We start from the raw sequence: 20,036 nt of genomic DNA on the forward strand, positions 1-20,036 counted from the left end.
AGAGCCACCAGAGCCAGCTGTTTTTCTGTGGTTGCCGGTTGATGCATCATGTTAAAACTTAAAAGCTTTCCAAACAAATTTCTGAACTCCTGAAAGAGCCCTAAATTGATGGAGACTCCAGATCGTCTCTAACCTCTCAAATCTGGGGCTCCGCAAAGATGCAGAGAGCAAGTTCGCATTGTTATAGCGGATTTCGTGGTCTAGTCCAGAATTGGGGCCAGGTGAAACTCTTTGAACTTTAAGACTGGAACAGAGACAGAAGCAGGATGTTGCTGTAGATGCTGGTGGGATCCAGATTTTTTTTTATTGTCCTGAAAAGTCTCCTGCTGTGGAGCTGCACCTGTCCTCCTTGCAGAACACCAGAAAAATGTGGTCTCCTTCTACCATTTGTTACAATACGCCCAGAAGACACTGCCTACCTTAAACACTGTCCCAGTATGGAGTGTGGTGATGTTCCTGCTCATTCTGCTGCTGTGCATTACTGCAGCCCTCTGCAGTTCTGGAGTAGGCTGGATTTGAAAAGCAATGTGGCACCTGCGTTGACTTGAAGTATTTTTGCAGGACAGATTTACTAAACTGATTTTGTGGCTTTAAATCCAGGCTCGGATGGCCTGGGCCCCACCTTGCAGAGGGAGGACTCCATAGGAATGATCTCTTCCAGCATCACTTTCCATGCCATTTAACCAGGAGATGCAGAGTAGGTGGATTGAAGGGGGCGATGAAGCAAAACAATTTGTTTTTTCTCAGCAGCTTAAAAATCATTATAGTTTCTGCCACGCGGCTTGCATCTTCATCCCTCTGCGCATTTAACACCACTCTGCCATTTTTAGGTCATTAAACTTTCATGTCTATTATTTTCTTGGTAAGTTCAGTCACCTGCTCAACTCTGCTGCCAGAAATGACAGCCAGCTCCTTGGGACTTTAGTGCTGCAGAAATCAGAATCTCTCTGGAGTGCTGCTCTAAAGTCATTAATACTTAGAGTTTTTTGGACGCATAATAAGTCAATGATGAACAAACTGTCAGTCTGAACTGCTGAAGAAAAGTCGTATGCCATGAACGGCAAAAAAAAAAACAACTAAACCTGCTAATTAAATGAAAGTCTGCGGCATTGTAGCAGCAACTGCTGTGAAATCCTCCTTTTGTGATGGTGACATCCCTATTCCTTGGCCACAAAGAAGTCATCTTTTTGAAGGGGATCATTTAAAGTATAAATTCACAGGGTTTTAGAAGCAATTTTCTAATAACGGTACCAATCGTGTCACCCTTTTATGAAATAGTAAAATATAAAATCAGTGAAAAAGCCTACCAAAAATAGTAAATTTTTTATCTTTACAGAGGATGGGGAAAAAAAAATGTTCAGGTTGTATTTGATATAAAAACATTTATTTTGTGTGAGACTATAGGGGCTTATCTAGAATCTGTAGTCACCTATACAATTTATTGTAAAAAGACAATCTTTCTCTACTGGTTTTTGGAACATTTTGCAGAATTTAGTAGAGAATTATACTTCTGCTGTAGATTCCTGGAGGATAGAAGGGATAGGAAGAAATCATGATGTTCAGCTATATAGGTTTTGGAAGTCATTTCTGTACAACCCCACTCCATTTTCGTAAAACCATATTGAATTCTATAGGATTTTTCCATAAAGGTGCTGACACTTGTTTCAGGGGGTAACAGATGTCCCTGCAAACAAGAAATATGTTTGTTTGCAGGGACATCTGTTACCCCCTGAAACAAATTTCTTTTCTACCCTACTTGAATAAATGAAAGCGTAACTGAACCTTTATGGAATAGGAAGTTTGAATTCTTGTCTGTCCGCGAAATGAGGCATTGCTCACGTGATGTTTCGGGCCCTTGGAAGTCTATGTAATATAGGTCCCGCAGGAACTCAGAAATTGAACTCATCCTGGACTCTTCAGCAGATTTGCCACTGTTGGCTTGCAAATCAGTGCTGCATCATTCTTCTGTGTGAAAGGTAGTGATGAAGGCTATGCGGTTGGCTATGTTTGTGCGCCCATTCACAAAAGTGGGAAAGTGGGTGATATCTGAAGCTGGCTAAGCGCAATGAATGCATCCTTGCGCTTCTGTGCTAATTTAGCCCAAGGAGCAGCATTCCTACAGCACAGGCCTCAGAGCAGGAAAGAAAACATCTGCTCCATGGAGCCAGCATCCTTTCCGTGCCCTCCCCGTGGCCCAGGCTTCCCAGTCAGCACAGCCACTGGTGGTGTTGGAAACAAACTGCTCCTGCCCCTTCCACGCTGGCCTATCGTAGACTGCTGAGTGAAGAAAACGAATTGAACACAAGTGTCTGGGCACTTTTCTAGCAGGCAAGCCTGCTGTTGTTGGGCTGAAGTTGGATTTCCCTTGTCAGGATGATTATAAGCGGCGCTGTGATCAGAATGTGACTTTGCAGCAGGCTGCGGAAGCGTAAACTGTGACTGACACTGCTGAGATAATGTGGGATGGAGACTTAAAACCTGCCGCGTCGGCAGAATAATGGGAAGCTTAGTGAAAAAGGACGTAATCCCATAAAAGGATCGATTTGATTACACCCGATGTGCTGCACAAGCCCTCATCCCTTGGGAAGCCCGGGTTCACCCTGGGCTGCTTTGAGACATTGATGTGGCCCCCTGGGAGGCACAACTGAAATGGTGGACCCCTTCCATAGGCACACGGGTCTGCTTTGGCATGTCAGCCTCTGATGCCAGATGGCTCGTGCTGGAGACCAGAAGCCAGCTCTCCCCCGATCTTTCCTCTCAAGTTGTCATGTACATCCGTGCAGTGACAGTGTTGAATGTTCCCTGTCAGCATTATCGGGTTCTCCACCTGGTTTGTTCTCTTTTTGTGCAGGGGTAAGGTGCCAGGCAGGCACCAGGCTATTTACTGTAGTGAAATGGTCCCCAACCAGCAGGGACAGTGCAAGCTTCATGCCTAGGTGTGCTGGTGAGCTCCAACCCTCGCCAGCAGCTTGGCTGGGAGGTGACTGACTCCAAACTGTGCAGTGGTTTTGAGATGTTAACTGCTGGGCAGTAGGTACCAGCCTGAAACCCCTTTGCACTAGGGTTCTGAATAAGGAGGCGGTTGTGTCAAAAGCCGAGGGTGTGCGGCACCCTCCCAAAAAAAGCAATGCTTTACAAACAGTTTGTTTTGTTTTCCATTTACAGCAGCAGCTTCAAGCTTATGTGGCCTGGGTGAATTCCCAGCTGAAGAAGAAGCCATCAATAAAGCCGGTGCAGGACCTAAGGCAGGATCTCCGAGATGGGGTCATCCTTGCCTACCTCATTGAGATTGTAGGTCAGTAACCCTAATGGGAAGTATTCCCCCTTTGGCAGCTTTGGGGCATTAAAGGGAGGAGGCTAGGTTTCACCTGGGTCTGTTTGTGTGCCAGTGAGATCTCTTGGAGATAGTCGAGCAAGCACCCCTTATCATGTTAGAGCCAGGTAGTCTCATTTAAGAGGAAGGAAAATCATGGATCATAAAGGCATGCCTTCCATCAAACTCCTCTGCAGTTTCTCTTGCTAAACTTTGGATAGCAGGCCAATCCCAGGCCCTGTGGACACCTCTGAGGACTGCAGTCACTTTACTGTGTGACAGCAGTTGCAAAACCTGCTACGGTGGCTGTAGGAATGGCCCCGAGGCTGCGCTGAGCTAATTCAAGGAACCCGTGAAAGGATTTCCCCTATTGATGAATGGCATCTGGGACCCATAATTGTGTGTGGGCTAAGGTGGGACTAGATTGGGGCTGCTTAACCTCACTTGTTGTCTGTCTGTGTATCAACCTGTGTCCTGCTGACCTGTGTCTCAGGCTGCTGCTGAAAGCATTGCCTGGAGTTCAGCTGTATGTGTTAATAGATGAGATTCCTGGAGGAATTTGTCTCTGCGCTGGGAACCAGGTATTCATGAGAAGGAAATAATACGGCTGAACTGACATGGGTCTGGAGGATGAAGCTGTTCCTCTCTGAGACTGTGCAGTGTAGCCTGTCTGCATGGAGAGGACATAGCTTGATTCAAGCCAATACGAGGAATTATCACAAAAAGCCCCTATGCAGACAGTGGATGGCACCATGTACTTTCTGCTCAGTTATTGCTGTTATTAGATACCTAAAGGAACAGGGAGAAGCACCTGCACTTAAGGTGCAGGTACAAGTCATGTGTAGGGCTCCTTTGCTGTCCCCTGGGAACAGTCCTTGCACCTGTAAACCTCGCAGTCGCAGCACCAAGCAGTTCTGTTCCACCCTCTAATCACGCTGTTTTGTTTCATCAGCTGGTGAGAAGCTGAGTGGAGTTCAAGTCAATCCTACCAGCCCACAAGAAATGCGGGGCAATGTGGAGAAAGTGTTGCAGTTTGTGGCATCAAAAAAGATCCGTATGCACCAAACCTCAGCGAAAGGTAAATGCCCTTTGGTGGTGGGCTCAGTATGATCCCTGGCTGCCCATGCAAGAGCCAGATCTTCTGAAGTTTGGCATCATTCTGATATGTGTCCAGGTCAGATTATCCTGTTCCTGCAGTCCAGCAGTGTGTTTAGTTTTGGGCTGGATGGCACTAAATTCTTGGCTGCTCCAGGAACAGACTGCAGTCCAGGAGAAGAAATTGCTCATTGAGCAGTCAGAGGGCCAAACAAGTGGTGTCATGAGAACATGGATTTTTTGGATTAGGAATCAATGCTTCATCGAAAGGACATAAACCCCCCTGGCCTCTTTCCACGATGAGAATGGGAAAATCCTTTTTCCCTGTAGTCTGCACACTCTGTACCCCAACATTTTCTGTATGGAGAGCAACTGGACACATGGTGGGAAACAGACACAAGGTGCAAAGCCACACATTCTGTGTCTCCTACTGCGGCATTGTTTAGTCAAGCGCATCACGTGGACGGAGGGAAACAGTCCCCTCTTCTTGCTGGTTGCTGACTGTACTGGAGGAGGATGCTGTTTGCTTGCCCTGCGGCACTGGCTGAAGTGCAGCATACAGTGATTCATTCTGGAAACTGGGAACTCATGACCTTTCTTGCTGTTATCAGGAGGAAAGGAGCACAGTCCTTTGGGTTGCAGGCATCAGCTGAACAGGCTCTGTTTATCCAGAGCATATAGTAAGAGCTCTGTACTGCCAGCATTGCTGCCCGCAGCCTGGAGGCTAGCTTGTATCATTTCATACAAAATTGTTCATAACAGTAAAAACTTGTAAGTAAGCGTTGCAAGCAAATATATCGATATATCCAGGCCAGTAGGGCTCTTAGAACCAGTTTAACTCAGTAATCTGAATTCAGGTATAGAAATAAGGTTCTTGTACCCACCATGGCAGAGATGGGGATTTATGGGCAGCGAAGCATTGAAAATCCAGGGTTTGGCAGGACACAAACAAGAGTGAATCCCAGACCTGGAGTGCCCCCCCTTGCACAGACATGCCACACCCCGTATCTGTCCAGTTCTAGTCTTCTGCAGCCATTCTCATGATCAGGGGCAGGCATTTGGCACAAGCCCTTTGTTAAATGGTGTGTAGGGCAGCTGAGAGTGGACGCGTTACAAAACAATGTGCCAACCCTAATGCAGACAATGATGTGTGGGCACAGGACTCGCGACCACAGAAACCCCCTGTTCCAGTCGCACCAACTCACCCTGCGACTTGAAATGAGTCACCGGCTTCTCCGTGCATCAGAGTCCTGCTTCTATTAAAGGTTGTCAATATATGCTCAAGAGATCTGGGTAGATAGCTATGCCTCCAGCTACAGAGGAAGCAATCCTCCCTCCCCCCCAGTCCGTACCAATCTGACCATACTGGTTTGTCATAACAGATTGGTTATTTCCATTTCTCAGCCCCTTAAAGCAAAAATGACCCAACCCTCAGGCATCCAGACCCTTCCCCCACAAAGCTGTGGCTTTGAATTTTCACTGCTGCTTCAGAAAGCTCAGCATTTGGTATCCAGGTTCCAGTATTTTGGGTGGATATTGAAATACCCAAGTTGACTTTGAAAAAAATCCTAGCCTAGGGTGAAACATAGCCTAGGATGGTCTTTACAGTGAGTCCCAAAGACCGACAGATTTGGACTGTATTGTACTCTGGGCAAAGACACGTAAGTTAAGGGTTATTTGAGTTGATTAGTTAATACTTGCAAAGTGCCGTGAATACGTTAAAGTGCTAGGCATTCTTCTTATTCTAGAACTACATTACTGCTCAGCTCCCTCCTCTTACCTGCTAAAAATGCCAGGGGGGAACTACATGGGCTAGTGAGAGTTATCACTAGTGCAGTAGTGATCTTCAGTGCTGGCTGTGCCTTTCCAGTGCTGCTTCCATCATTGTTGCAGTGTCACAAACAGGCTGGACTGCTTGAAAATGAGACGGCTCAAGTGTGCACACAGCTGTTTAATTTCTGTCCTGTAGATGGCACTCGCTGATCCTTCCTCAAGCTGTGCTGCTTTGTACAGAACTAATATTCCCAAGCATTAGAATGGTAACTTGGTCCTATTTGCACAGCTCCTCTTCACTGGCGGACTCCTGTTGGGTTTAATTACACTCACACTTGTTGGTCAGCCTGGTACCCACTGGGCCCCCTATTAATGACGTGGCCTCTGGGTTTGATGGCATTTTGCAGATATCGTCGATGGGAACCTGAAATCCATCATGAGGCTGATCCTGGCCTTAGCGGCTCATTTCAAACCTGGCTCAGGGAGAGCAGTCAATCAGAGCCCGTCTGGTGTGGCGGGGAAGAACCCGTCAGCATCGTCAGCCAGTCACAGGCCTCATTCAGCTGCTGCCATGGCCCAAGGGGCAGTGGCTGCTCTGGCAGATGTTCGCCAGGATGTCTCACGCTCTGGACGTGATGTTTTCCGGCACAGACAGAGGTAATAAGCTGTTCTCACCTAGCCTCATTAGCACACACTGCTAGTCTTGATTGGAGACTCAGCTGTATAAGAAGAGTACGAGGGGCCGAAACAAGCCTGTGTGCCTCTGGAAGCCAGCCTGCTCTGTGCAGTAGTCCTGCACAAGGAGCCTATCTGCTCTGCAGAGCCAGCATGCACCCCTGGCTATGTCTTCCCTGCCAGAAAAGGTGTTTCTGCCTGGACTACCCAAAGTGCGGGAGCTGTCCCACTGTCCCTCTGGAGTGGCCATGTGGAAGCTTGCACTGTCATTTTGCAGCCAGATGAGCTAGAGGAGCTACCCAAAAGGGCAGGGGTAGGGAGCTCAGCTAGCTACCTTGCTGCAAAAGCTGTAGGTGCCTTGTTTCTGCTTGGGATTTTACAGCAAGTAAACACCCATGCCTTTGGTAACTCACTTTACAATGAAAAGCACCTCAGTGTCCACGAGGATAGAGTGATGCCTCCTTCCCTTGAGGCCAGTATTGAACACAGTGCCACAACACAGCACCAGGAGGCATTGCCCTTTGGATGAAACATAAAACAAGTGTCCTGCTCATTGGTGTTAGCTGAAGATGCCAGGGCAGGGTGGTAACTCCCCTCTCTGAGTCCATTCTGCCTCCCTACATTTTTGTTGCCTTTCAGGCATTTTGCTTCCTGTCACAGATGTCATACAGTCTTGCTGGATGCTGTCCATCAGCTTCTGCCTCCTGTGTTGTAGGGGTTGCCTTAATGAAAATGAAAGGAAATGATCTATATGTGGATGGAGCGTGTAATTCTGAAAGTGCTTCTGAGCCTTCAAAATATGCTATGTAGATTACAATGATGGCAGCAATAATAAAAATAGTAATGACATTTAAACTGAAGCCAGATGATGGTTTATTGTGATTTTCATTTGTACTCCTAAAGGTCATTTGCCCTCATTAGTTTGGCTCTGGGGAGTCACCAAGACTCAGTTCTGAAACGAGGTTGAAAATTACAGGTTTTGTTGAAAAATCAAATATTAGAGCTTTTCTTCCAAGGGCCCCTGGGCCAAATCTCTCTCTCTAAGAAAGCCAGCCCTTACTTTATTAGCTGAAGCTGTCCTTTCCCCAGCTCCCTCCCTGTCTCACCAAAGCTATCATCGGTCACCGCTATTTGGAGGTGTTTAAAACGTGCCACCTTCTTCCTTCCCTGCCATGTCACAGGCAGATGGGCAGGGTTTTCTTATCCCATGTCAAGCTTTGAGGGTAGGAATTAGATTGCTTCTCTTCTAGGAAAGGCAGCAGATTTGCTGCCACCGCCTCTTTCCCTTCATTTCACCAGCTTCCCTTCTGCTCTCCCAAAGCCCCCAAATTCACCTTGTTAGGTTCTGAGCAGAAATTAAATGCATATGTGTGTTGTGGGGGGTCTCTTTCCCACCTCTCCTTGAGGCTGTCATTTATTCTGTGTTTCTTATCTTCAGAAACAGCAGTGTAGATGAAGAAATTGAGAATCCCTACTGGAGTGTCCGAGCGCTGGTGCAGCAGTACGAGGGACATCACAGTGTGCCCTCCGAGTCCCGCTCCTCCAGGTAACAGATATGCTCATGGCAGAGACAAGCCCCCTCACAGCCCAGTGCCAGGCAGGGACCACCTCTGCCTGTCTCATAGATGTAGCCCTGGCAAATTTTGAGAGTAAAGATGATTTCACCTGCCTGGATTTTTCCCAGGTTTTCTACCCACTGATGCCTTCTGTCTATGTAAGAGATAGTCAGGAGAAAAGGGCTCTGACTACTAAACCCAGCAAGCCTGATGCCCTGGAAAGGGACCAGTGGTAATAGAAATGAGTAACAGATAAATGCTTTATTCTGTGATTCAGACCTTGCAGAGAGCTGGGATCTACAGCTGTGTTCACTGCCATTGTACTCTCATCCATCACCTTTAATTGTCTTTAGCTTTATAGCTATCTAATTATCCCCCACCCCCAAGCCTCCTGGACCTTCAGATTCAATCAGGTTCAATATTTAATCATTTTCTGAAGAGTTCCCAGCACTCTTCTGGAGATCAGTAGAGGCGGAGTTCATTGTGGTCTCTACAGCAAGTGGCTTTGCCATCTAAAGCGAGAGTTGAGTCCAGAGAAATGCACATGATCTGCTATAAATAGCTTGCAGATTTGGCTGGAGGCTGGCTACAACTCACAAGGTATGTGATGTTGAGCAGGGCTATTCTCTGCTTGGAAACCTGGAAGGAAACGAGTTTGGGAGGAAATAGTGTAGCTCCCTGGGCTGAGGTCTGAACACATTTACCCTAAAGCTGCAATGGGTACATGTCGGAGCAGGGAGCTTCAGCAACAAGCACTAGTGAGAACAAATGACTTCACTGTTTCATGTGCACAACTGACTCACGCTCACCTCAGATCCTTGCTCTTAATCTATGGATGAGGACCTGGCTTTGTCAGGGGCCTGCTCATTCATAGCCCATGACTCTGAGCCATGCATGCTCCGCTGAGCCTCCTAACAGGACTTTGCCACTAGTGGGAGAGAGCTGACCACATGCAGCTGGATCTGCACTGGGGCATGAGGCTGTGCCCAGCAATAAGGCTTAGAAACAAAGAGCTGTATCCTTGAGCACGTATGTTCAGATTTTCCCCCAGCGGTGCCCTATTCCATGCTGGTTTTCCTGCCTGAGTCATGCTCAGGACATTCCCCTGAAACACCTTCAGGTGCCCCTTCCCTGCCCCTTATGCCAAGCGGCTGTGGAGACCTGGTAGAGGAGGTGGTGACTTTTCTTATAACAGATGTCCATCAGCAGAGCACATCCCCTCACAAGGGGTTTCTCCCTTGGTCTTCTCTGGCCACTGTTAAGGCCACATTGCACCTCTGTAGCATGAAGTGGCAGCTGTGGACCTGTGACTGACTCCATCCCCTTGTGATCCAGGGACATGCAGAGGGAGCCCAGTAGTGCTGGCCTCAAGTGTCTTTGGGACTTTGCTGGCCAAACCTTTCTGTAGGTGAAACAAAGCCACGGTCCTGACTGCGTGTGCACGTTTCACAGGAGCTGAGGTGTTAATCCTTTGCATCCTGGCCAGATTATAGTTTGGGAAGAGATTCTGCCTCCCTCCATTGTCTCTGCAGTTTGATGTAGTTAGGTTATTGTTCCCATGCTGTCCTACATGTCTGCTGCAGAGCTGCTAGGTGCCCTACGGTGGCTGCATTTTTGTAATGAGTGAATTGATTTCTGTACATACTTTGCAAAGTGCTTTGTGATGCTTCACCATGCAAGGAGCTCTACTAGCATAAAGTGAGGGATATTGCTGCCAGGAAGCGATGTCACTGAGCACCTCCTATGTTAGGTAAGATCAGCAATTATGTTCTGGACAATCTATGGAAACACAACTGAAGACCAAAATGTGTGTCATGTTAATTGGGTTGTATTTGAATGAAGTTCATTGCTTTGGTGATAAGCATGCATTTGAAATGTTTTAAATAATTTCATTTCCAGGGATAGACTAGCAGAGGTGCAGTGGGTCAGGACTGAAGCACAACAGCTGATCAGCTTGTAGGTACATGGCTGGACAGCAGGGACTGCAGCCTGCTGGGGCTGCAGTGTGGCAGCTGATCAGAGCCACAAGAGCAGGCTTTGCTGCTGTTCAGGAGAGCAGCGCCTTTCCTGAAGTGCATGGGAGTCCGGGGCTGGAATGGCACGGGGGCACTTTGAATCAGGATGGACGTGCTTTGGCCCAGGACTGACAAGCTGAAGGTGCCTGACATCAGGATTGAGGGGTGTTAGTGCAATCTGTGCCATGAAAAGACCTGCTCTTCAAATAGGTTACTGAATGCCAACTTTTCCCTGGTTGAATTAAAGACCTTTGACCTGTCCAGGCTCATTTGGGTTCTTTGCCCTCTGCCTTGCTTCCTACATGTCTGTGCCTATGGATCAGTGGCAGGAGAGCGCTCATAGCATTTGCAGGGTACCCAGCATGTGTGTTTCCTTGTCCAGGAGACCAAGGGGCAGCAACAGCCGCTGACAGCTCAATGGGAAACGATCTGAAATTGTATCAAGCTGGAGCTAAAACATGTTTTAATTAAAGCTGGGAACAGGATGGGAGGTATAATTAGATTTCAGTCAAAATGCCTGGAGGACAGACCTTTCCCTGTCCATGACCATGGCTCCATGCACACGAACACGATGGTCAGATACCATGTGGCATGCATCAGCAGCCAGGCCCCGGGGACAGGCCGAGAGGGGAGGGTGAGGGGCAGGCTTCCGTCAATGTTTTCAAAGGGCAAAGCCATGGCGTTGAAGGCTGTGCAAGGGAGCAGACATGGTAATGCTATTGATTTTTGCATGGAAGGACCCAGCTGGAGAACAGATCCCGTCTGCCAGGCAGAGGGCTGCTTTTCTGTAGCCTCCAGCAGTGCCGGATACAGAACTAGTTGTCTGTGAGCAGGGAGGGAGCAGACTGAGGGTACTGTGGAAGAAGGCATCTGATGCCACTAGCCAAAAGCACAGCGACTGCAGACACAGAGGTTGGCTGTTTAATTGCAGCAGCAGTTGCCAAGTCAGGAAGGATTTATTCATAGCAGGACTCATCAGAAATCAGGAGAAGCTTGTTCCTGTGATAAGACACCAGCCTCTGCCTGGTGTCTTCAGAGAGAGAAAACTCAGGTCTGCTTTGAGGTCAGCTATGAGAAGAGCGCTCTCGAAAGTGTGTGGGACAGGCAGTGCTGCCTGGGTGGTGTCAGGCTGCGGTGGTGTTAGTGCCGAGGTGGGAAGTGCCAAGAATAACCCTTGGCCACATCCTTCCCCCAGCACATTGCATTTGAAGCGGGGCTGTTTTCTAAGAAAGCAGGGAGCTGGAAGCTTGTTTGTTCCCATTTCTGGTTCTCTTCCAGGGCCTGGACAGCAGCTAAGTTATAGGCGGGTTCGCTAGAGGTGGATTCCCTGTGGTATCTTGGGCAAGTCGCCACCCTTCTCCGCTCCAGTCCCCACAATTTGTGAGATGGGGAGAGCAATCCCAGCTTGCCTCGTGGTGGGGGTTGTGAGCCTGAACTCATCAGCATTAGTGAAGTGCTTTGAGATGGTCAGGTGGAAGGTAACGGAGAGAGGCAGAGCATCGCCGCTCCTGCTGCCTTGTTCAGTCTCAGGCTCTCTTTCCAGGACTTGGTGTCACCCTGCCTCGTGCAGTAGTGCTGGAGACAGGGTCCCTTTGTCACTGCAGAGCCATCAGCCTGTTTGTTTATAAGGTGAAGTCTTATTTGGAAAATCAGAAGCGGTCGCAGACAAAGCCAGGGGCAGGCTGTGCTCCTGCTACAGGTGCTGTGCCACTAGCTGCTTGGATGAAAGCACCACTGCAAAACCAGATGCCAGCTTCCTCTGTCCAGAGGAAGCAATGTCAGCATGTGTGACTGAGAGCTGCCTGCAAAGATCACCTTGCATTATTTAATAGGAAAGGGGATGTGTTTTGTAATGGCAAGACCACCCCCTCCCCTCTCGTCCTGCTGCAGTCTGTCCCAGGTAGCGTCCCTGCCTACCATCAGCATGTGCTGCATTCATTTCCCCACAGAGCCAGCACACTTCCCCTGTCTCAATATTTCCAAGAAGGAACGTTCCCAGAAGAAAAAGCAGTGGAAATGATTCACGGAGAACTTGCCAAAATCCTACAGATTCCCAGGCTGCAAAGCCCCTCATCCATCCCTCCTCCCATCTCCTCCCTTCCCACCAGCCTTCCCTCCCCCACCCTGAGCTAGACAGCACGGAGAATAGACTCTGCCTTGCACAGCCTGTGTGACAGCAGGAGGGAGAGGGAGCTGGAGACCGCGAGGAAGGAAGCCACACGCAGGACCGGGAAACGCTGCATACTGCTGACGGAGAGGCTCTGAGGCTGGAGGAGCAGAGAGCCGCCGGGCCCGGGAACAGCCATCCCCGGCTGGCACCGGGTCTCTGCAGCAGGTGCTGGGAGAATGGGATGAGAAACGCAACTTGCAATCCTGAGCAAGGCTCTGGCGATGAACGCAGCTGAGGCAGGCAGCAGAGCAACATGCAGCGGCGGGAGACGGACAACCTGCGTGGAAAACCAGCCAAACCGAGACCCGGGCTCCAGCCGTCTCTTGCTCCGGAGTCGAATGCATGCGTGCCGGCTGCCCGTTCAGCATCGGGTGCCTCCTCGCAGAGCCCCTGAGCCTTTCCTCTTGTGAATCTCTGGGCTCACATGAGGGAGCGCGGCTGGCAGAGATCTCTCCGTTAGTTTGACGGGAGCCGGCACCCTCAGCACTGGACTCCAAGCATGTGAAGGGACCGAGGCATGCCTGTGGCCAGGACCCGCAGAATTTGGAGGCGTCCTGGGAAACGGACTCTGTGAGGCGAAAGGTTAAAGTGGGATCATGGGAGGGAAGCAGGTCAAATGGTGAGCGATTGTGTTGCCGTTGTCGTTTGGCACAGCAGGGCTGGGGAGTTTATTAACACCGTCAAGGGATTGGGGCTCGTTACAGCGGCTGTTTCCTTAAGCCCTGGCTGTGTGCAGGATCCCGAAGCAGGGGTTCGTCAAGGCAAGGTTTTTAGCTAAGCTGCCGCGCGGCGCTAGGAAGAATGCTGAGTAGTTTTCTGCAGCATAAACCTTGCCTTGATCGATTTGTGGATGCTGTAGTGGTGAATGGTGGCGTATCCTTTTAGAGCAGAAATCAAATCCAGGCACGTCTGTCCGTGGCGATTTCCCACGCTAACCACTTTGAGACAAAAATCGCAGGAATTTCTCCAGCTGCAGCCAGTTAGTGGCACCGGGGAAAGGGGTGGCCTTTAGCCTGTGCCACTGCTTCAGGAGCAGTCCGCGTGGGTCTCAGTGGCTCGCTCGCTCCCAGCGTGGTTTGTTAGGCTGTCACTGGAGAGGTGACACTTGAACCCAAGAGACGGAAACGTATTCCTGACCCAAAAAGCCCCGACTCTCTTAGATGCAGCCAAACTGCCCGGAAATGGGAATGGAAATGTCTGTAGGGAAACCCAAATGGCTGTTGTTAAAACCCCGCGGCAGATGCTGCGGGGAATCTCAGATGCTGCCTTGGCTGTGTTGGGTATACCCGAAAGCTTTGCTTTGGGCAGCGGATCAGGTTCGGAGAGGAGCAGCCCGGGCAGAAACGTGCCACGTTCTGTATCCTGCTCTTTGCCACATGCCCATCCTTTCCCCATGCTGCCTCCCTAGGGCTGCCCCATGTTCCTCTCTGCTTCCTTCTTGCTGGGTAGACATCCTCTGAAGCAACAGATGCTTCTGTTGCTTTCCGCAGCTGCTTCCTCCTGTGTTTCCCCCCTGGGCAGAAACAACCCGCAAATCCATCCCTGGTGACCACAGAGGGATGGTGGCTCGCCTGGGGAGCTTCGGGGCTTCAGCTGAGCATGTGCAGAGGGAACATCAGTGACTGCTCCTTGAAGAAAGGCAGCATTGCTGGGTGTGTTAGGGCAGTCAGTCTGGCTCTGTGTGCCTCTGATTTCCATGCCCTCCCTTGCCTCTTCCCATTACCCGTGTCGTCAGGACCCCAGCCCTCAGTGCACTGGACTCTTGGCAATATTCTGTGTTTTTCTGCCGTCAGCTCACTTCAGCTTCCACGGTTTGTTATCAATGAAGAGCCCCATATAAGAGTAATCTCATGGGGAGCACTGCAGTGAGATTTGCCTTCCTTAAGGTAAACCTCTGGGCACAGCCAGGTTCCTTGGGTCCCTTGAAGAGATCTGCAGACAGTGCAAGCAGAAAAAATGCTGCAGCTGCCTGTATCATCCTAGTCAAAAATGGTTACTCTCTTCACTTAGTGACTCACACTCATTTTTTTTTTCTTGCTGCAGTGGAGGCCTATTTAGTTGAATAACATAAAACAGATTGCTGATGGGGATAGACTTGCAGTGGCCCTTGGGGGCAGACTAGATGTGAGCTGCTAACAGGTCATTTCCATCTCTCTTTCTGGGAGTCTTTGATTTTATTAGTGATGCACATGGCCCTGAGCTGAGGCCTTCCAGCTGTGGGAGCTAATCAGCAGTGCTGGGAAGATGGGGCAGGCAAGCTGGAGAAGCGCCTTTTCTTTCTGTAAATCTCTTCTGTTGTTTTCCCTTTTTTGTTCTGTCCCGCTTTTGTGTCTGTCCTGGGGAGAATGAAAAATTAACTCCTGCTCACACTCGTGAGGATTAGTGCTCGGAGACTTTGGAGGTACATTAAATGGGTCAGTGAGCTTCAGACACCTTTGCTGTTGTCTGGGTGATGGATTTGGGAAGAATTTCTGAAAAGAGCTGGAGAGGTTGGACCGCACAATCAGCTGAGACTGTTGCACTAGAAGTATGTAGCTACTTTATAGGTGCTTTAAAGGAAGCTCCCGAGTTGCTGTGTCTGTGTTCAGACAGGTTTCTGGTTATCACAGATGCCTGACCATTGGGATTTCAAACGTGTTCCCCATGCTAGATTTGTGCTTTTTAAGAAGGGTGAGAGACAAAGAAAGCTGGGTTACTGCGAATGACTTTTGCAGCACAAGGAGAAGACAGACAATACGTACTGTTTGTGAGCAGAGCTGCAGTCTGAAGTATTGTCTGGAATTAGCTCCCTGACTTCGGGGTCTGTGTTAATCCTGCAGAGGTTATGGCTCTCATTTCCATGCTCTTCCACTGCAGGAAAAGTGAAAAGACTAATTGCTTCAGCAGCGCTTTTGTCAGCTGCTGGCATTCAAGGAGACTGGCCTGAAAAGTTACAAGCCCCGTCTGGCCTGCTAATGAATTCATTGGCATGTGGGCGACGCTCAGCGCGAGCAGACTTTTCACACGTTCACTCCTTATCGCAGACAGGGATGAGCTTGCCTCTCTTCCCCTGCCATGTTCACCGTTGGCACCAGATATAACCATTTCTCTTCTTCTCTGCAGTCTCACATCGCCCAGTCCTCTCCATAGCTCCAAGAGTGAGTCCATTGCAACCCAGGCAGAGGAGAAGGCAGGCTTTGTGATTATCCAAGCTGAAGAAACAGAAACCAAAACAGGTAAATCACAGGGGATCTGTTTCATCCTTCCTGACGGGTTAAGTGGCATGGATTAGTTCCCATGCAAAGTGAATGATAACGTCATCCTTACGTCAAACTGTTGTACAACAAAGTCCACAATTCCCAGGGAAATACTGAATCCACCTGCACTTGTCATACACACAAGGCAGAAACTGAGCCTGTGTTAGTGATGGCCTGGATTTGTGCTACTGGAGCACAAAACTGCCTCAAGCGATGACCAGTGGCTTTTGCAGGGCATGGAATGGCTGCATGAATATTGCCTGTCGTTACTGATATCAATCATCTCGTGTTCACCAGGCCCCTGTGTCCCCAAACCTGGTTTTGTTTCATTTCAGTCTCAAAAGGAATCGCCTGCTATGGGGGGGACTTCAGTTGGATGTTAATTCACAGCCTGTGGGAAATGAAACAAAACTTACTTTCCTTCCCTGGGTGTGCTATAGCAGGGTCTCTTTCCAATCATCCTCCACCCCCCAGGCTGAAGGACTGGAAATCCTTTATGGCCCCAGCCAGGAACCCCCTTCCTCATTGCTCTTTATCCCAAAACAGTGTATTCTTAAGTGTTTGAGACGCTGCGGTACCTGGCAGCCTGTGACATGTCGCTGTTGTTCTCAACAGCAGCGAGTCCATTCCCCAGTCACACGGCAGAGTGTTTTTGTCACCTGGCTATAGACCCAGTTGCATCTTTGATTAGGTATGCAGCGTGCCTACAAGGATAGCTAGCCCTCATCTTAGCATCACTCCTTAGGTACTAAATCTAAATTCTCAAGCCCCCCAGAGCTATGCCATTAGCTCGCATAGGCTATCTCGTCTGTGAAGGTTTTACTTATTTATTTATTTTTATTATGTTCTAGTTAAAAAAAAAAAAAAAAATCCCATTGATTCCTTAATTTAAAATCCAGGCCAGGGATGAGCTGCAGGGATGCATCTGAATACAAATGAAAGACCATCAGGAAAGCAAGGAGAGGCATTTTGGGATCAGGTGTGCAGTCAGATGTTTAGTAATCAGTGAAATGCAGGTTAATGGCTCTCTGGAATGTGCTTTCATTCCCGCATGGATGTTTTGGAGGGCACATAGCAGGAGACCAATGCCTAGATACCACAGCAATGGATGTATGGATGGATATATCAGGCAGTGTAATGAACTGACTCGCTAGAAATGTCTCTGTAGGAAAAGGTTTCACACAGCACATTACTACGGACCTGGTTTTGTGAATGTTCTGCTGAGCAGTGACTGGCTCCCAAAGTAGCCCCATTAGTTTTGTAGAGTATATTACTATGCAGCCTGGGTAAGGCTGCCAGAGCCAGGCCTTGCATAAATGGGCAGAGCACAGGTGCTCCTGTCTGGAGCATGTTAGCTTATTCAGGAACAGGCCAGAAAGGCTCCTAATGAACTTGCCTTGTGTGCATTTCTCAACTAGAGCGCGAGGAAGCAGTATGGGTAAAAGTGGTGAATTCTCCCTGCCGGCACCTGGAGTGTTTCGGTGTGTGGAACAGAACCCGGTGCGGCTCTGGGATTTCTGTGAAAACCTGGGTTTTAGCAACCAGATCGAGTGTCTTAATAGCAAGAAGTGCTGAAATGATGGACAAGCCTCCATCGGAGGTCCCAAGGGCCTGACCCAAAGCCCAGGAGGATCTTTCTGTTGACGTTGGTGGGTTTAAGCTCAGATGGTGAGGGCTTGTTGAAGGAGATACCTCCTCCTACACTAGGAGGTCTCAGACTCCCCCAGTCCCTCAACTCCCTCTGTCAGGCCTGACATTGATCTCTGAATAAACACCCGCACCTACACGCTCCAGCTCACGTGAAAGTCCTGACGCTGGGAGCACTGTCAAGGCTTATAAAAGATGGAAAATCTCTCCAACTGTCTATCATAGGTGGGCACATCCAGAGACATCCTTTGCAGGATGAATGAGGTGTCGAACCCTGAGCTGGGAGGGATTGGAGGTCCTTCTCTCCCACCAACTACTTTGACACCACCTGGAAGAGAGTCTGGTTCCTGCCACTGGTGTCTGAGCGTGGCGAGACAGCAGTAGGCTGCCCCCCTCTTTCTGGGACTCCTTTAGTGTTCACTGGCATAACTTACAGCTGTTCTGTCTTGCAGAAGAGCCAGACTCTCCATTTCTGCCTGAGTGGCAGGCAGGGAACCCTGGATCCTGTCTGGAGACGTCATGGGAGGAGCAGCTGCTCGAGCAACAAGAGCATTTGGAAAAGGAAATGGAGGAGGCTAAGAAAATGATCTCAGGGCTGCAGGTACTTGCTCTTCCTTTCAGCCAGGCCATCTTCTGGTTTCCTTTCATGCTGGTGTTTCATTGCAAGCCTTGGCAGGGGGGAAGGGTAATCTTTTGATGGAGGACTCCAGAGACTGCGGTTCAATTCTTTGCTCGGCCATAGACCTGTGGGGGGTCTTGGGCAGATCAGTCACTCCCACCGCGTTGTCTATCAAGTGCAGGGGGATACTTGTCCGAGGGACGCACTGTGGGATAAATTGAGTAATGTGAGTCCCCTGTGGTGTGGTGGGGTGCACGGAAGTGCCGGAGTAGATAAGGGCGCAGTCATTTCAGCTAGTCAAGACGGTGCTCTTACTCTAGAGCTCCCCCTTCTTGCTCCAGCACTGGCAGGGAGTTCTTTTCACTCTCCTTCATTAATTGGTTCTTCATGGCCCAACAAGTTTGCCACTTTGCAGAGTCCTTGGCTGAGGTGATGGGGAACAGTACATGCCCTTCCCAGACTCCTGGGGTGGGGCAGGGAGGGCTTGTCTCCGGGGTCTCAAGTCACGCAGACACTTGACTCTTTGAAAGGGCCATTTACAAGGTTCCTCAGGCTTTTCTCGGTGGGGCGGTTCATGGAGGGCTGGTGTGAAAGGTGTGAGGGCTAGGAGGGGCTGAGGCAGGGCGTGGAAATGTGTGCGTGGCAGGCAGAAAAACACACACCTTATTGATTTCTAGCACGTGTTCCCATGGGGGCTGCTTGCGTGTTGTAACTGAGAGAGCTACATCCAGGGCTTGCCACCAGCTTTTCCAGTGATAGCGATTCAGATGGACTGGGAGAGGCAGGGTATGTTATATGCACCCAGCCAAGGATCTCATCCTGACCGAGCCTATGCCTAGTAGCTGATTATCAGCCCCATTGTTGTCTTTTGGGGACAGGCTGGTATTTAGCTGTATTATGATGGTGTGGTAACACATAAAAATGTCAGTGCTGTGGAAAGCACGGACGTCGCTCTGAAAAGGAGCGAGATTCACTGCTGGGATCCCTGCTCCTTGCCAGGGCCCTCCAGTTTCGGTAGTAGCCTTGGAGGACTGAACAGCCTTGCTGTGATTTGTGATCAAAAGTAATGCAGAGAGACAAGGAGTGGAAGGAAATCAGTAGCGATTCACAGAGGTGATCAGGGAGCAAAAAGGCTCAAATCCATCTCATTTCAGTAAGCCAGGCGGGGCTGTGCAATTTGGCCCTTTCTGGATGGGCTCATTTCAATCAGATTTGTCTGCTGGGACCTTTCTTTAGCTGCCCCATCCTGGTGCCTCCACAGTCCAATGACTCCCTCCATGTGTTTGTGTGGCTCTGTTTGGGGAGCAGACCCCTGGCCCCATATGGTAACGACCCTGAACACTCCCTGGAAGATGCCTTTCTGTTTGCGCTGAGAACCGGGCTGGCGTTGAGTTGTAAATATTTATGTGCGGGTAAACAAAGCCCACATTGTGCGAACAGCGCAGGCAGCCAGGAGGGCGCGCTCCCAGCTGACAATGGGCAGGAGACACAAAGGACTCCAAAAGAAAATAGATGCTTGATGCACTGGTGAAATCCAGTTGTATAATGTGCCCTCTGCGAGAAGGGGGAGGCAGCATTAGAGAGGCTGGCATGGCCCCCACCGCCCCATCGCAGGAGCAGGCAGCTGGCATTGCTGCCCCCTCATCCCTAAGGAACAGAGAAGGCAGCTGACATTGCTAACCAGGAAATTGGATTTGATTAATTGATTTTCCCCCTCGCTCAATATTTAAAAGCCTCCAGATCACAAGGGGTTGATTGAAGTTCCAGGGCCCTGCATGCTCCATTCGGAGCCAAGACCACAGCAGCTTTCTGTGTGATTCCTGCCCAAGCGTCCTGCTGGGCACACCGTGGGACATCTGCATTCAGTGGATACACAGGGCCGTCAGTTCACTATTCAGCGCTGTCCGCAGTCCTCTGGTGGGAAAACCCGTCGGCAG

The 20,036-nt window shown here is 49.6% G+C and overlaps 1 protein-coding gene across 7 annotated transcripts in view; it reads left to right on the plus strand.

Annotated features, from left to right (window-relative positions):
* Positions 1-20,036, plus strand: part of DIXDC1 (DIX domain containing 1) — a 58,113-nt gene that overhangs the window by 22,682 nt on the left and 15,395 nt on the right. For all 7 annotated transcript variants that reach the window (XR_016439098.1, XR_016439099.1, XR_016439100.1 and 4 more), the window contains 6 exons: positions 3,166-3,295; positions 4,266-4,391; positions 6,589-6,838; positions 8,295-8,402; positions 15,700-15,812; positions 17,933-18,081. Coding sequence is in view for 4 of the 7 variants with exons in the window: in XM_090026826.1 (XP_089882952.1) it covers positions 3,166-3,295; positions 4,266-4,391; positions 6,589-6,838; positions 8,295-8,402; positions 15,700-15,812; positions 17,933-18,081 (876 nt within the window). In the remaining 3 variants the exon portion in view is untranslated. The remainder of the gene's footprint in view (positions 1-3,165; positions 3,296-4,265; positions 4,392-6,588; positions 6,839-8,294; positions 8,403-15,699; positions 15,813-17,932; positions 18,082-20,036) is intronic.

The sequence above is a fragment of the Crocodylus siamensis genome, chromosome 14, assembly GCF_052110815.1.
Source record: "Crocodylus siamensis isolate JL-2025a chromosome 14, ASM5211081v1, whole genome shotgun sequence".
Lineage (NCBI taxonomy): Eukaryota > Metazoa > Chordata > Crocodylia > Crocodylidae > Crocodylus > Crocodylus siamensis.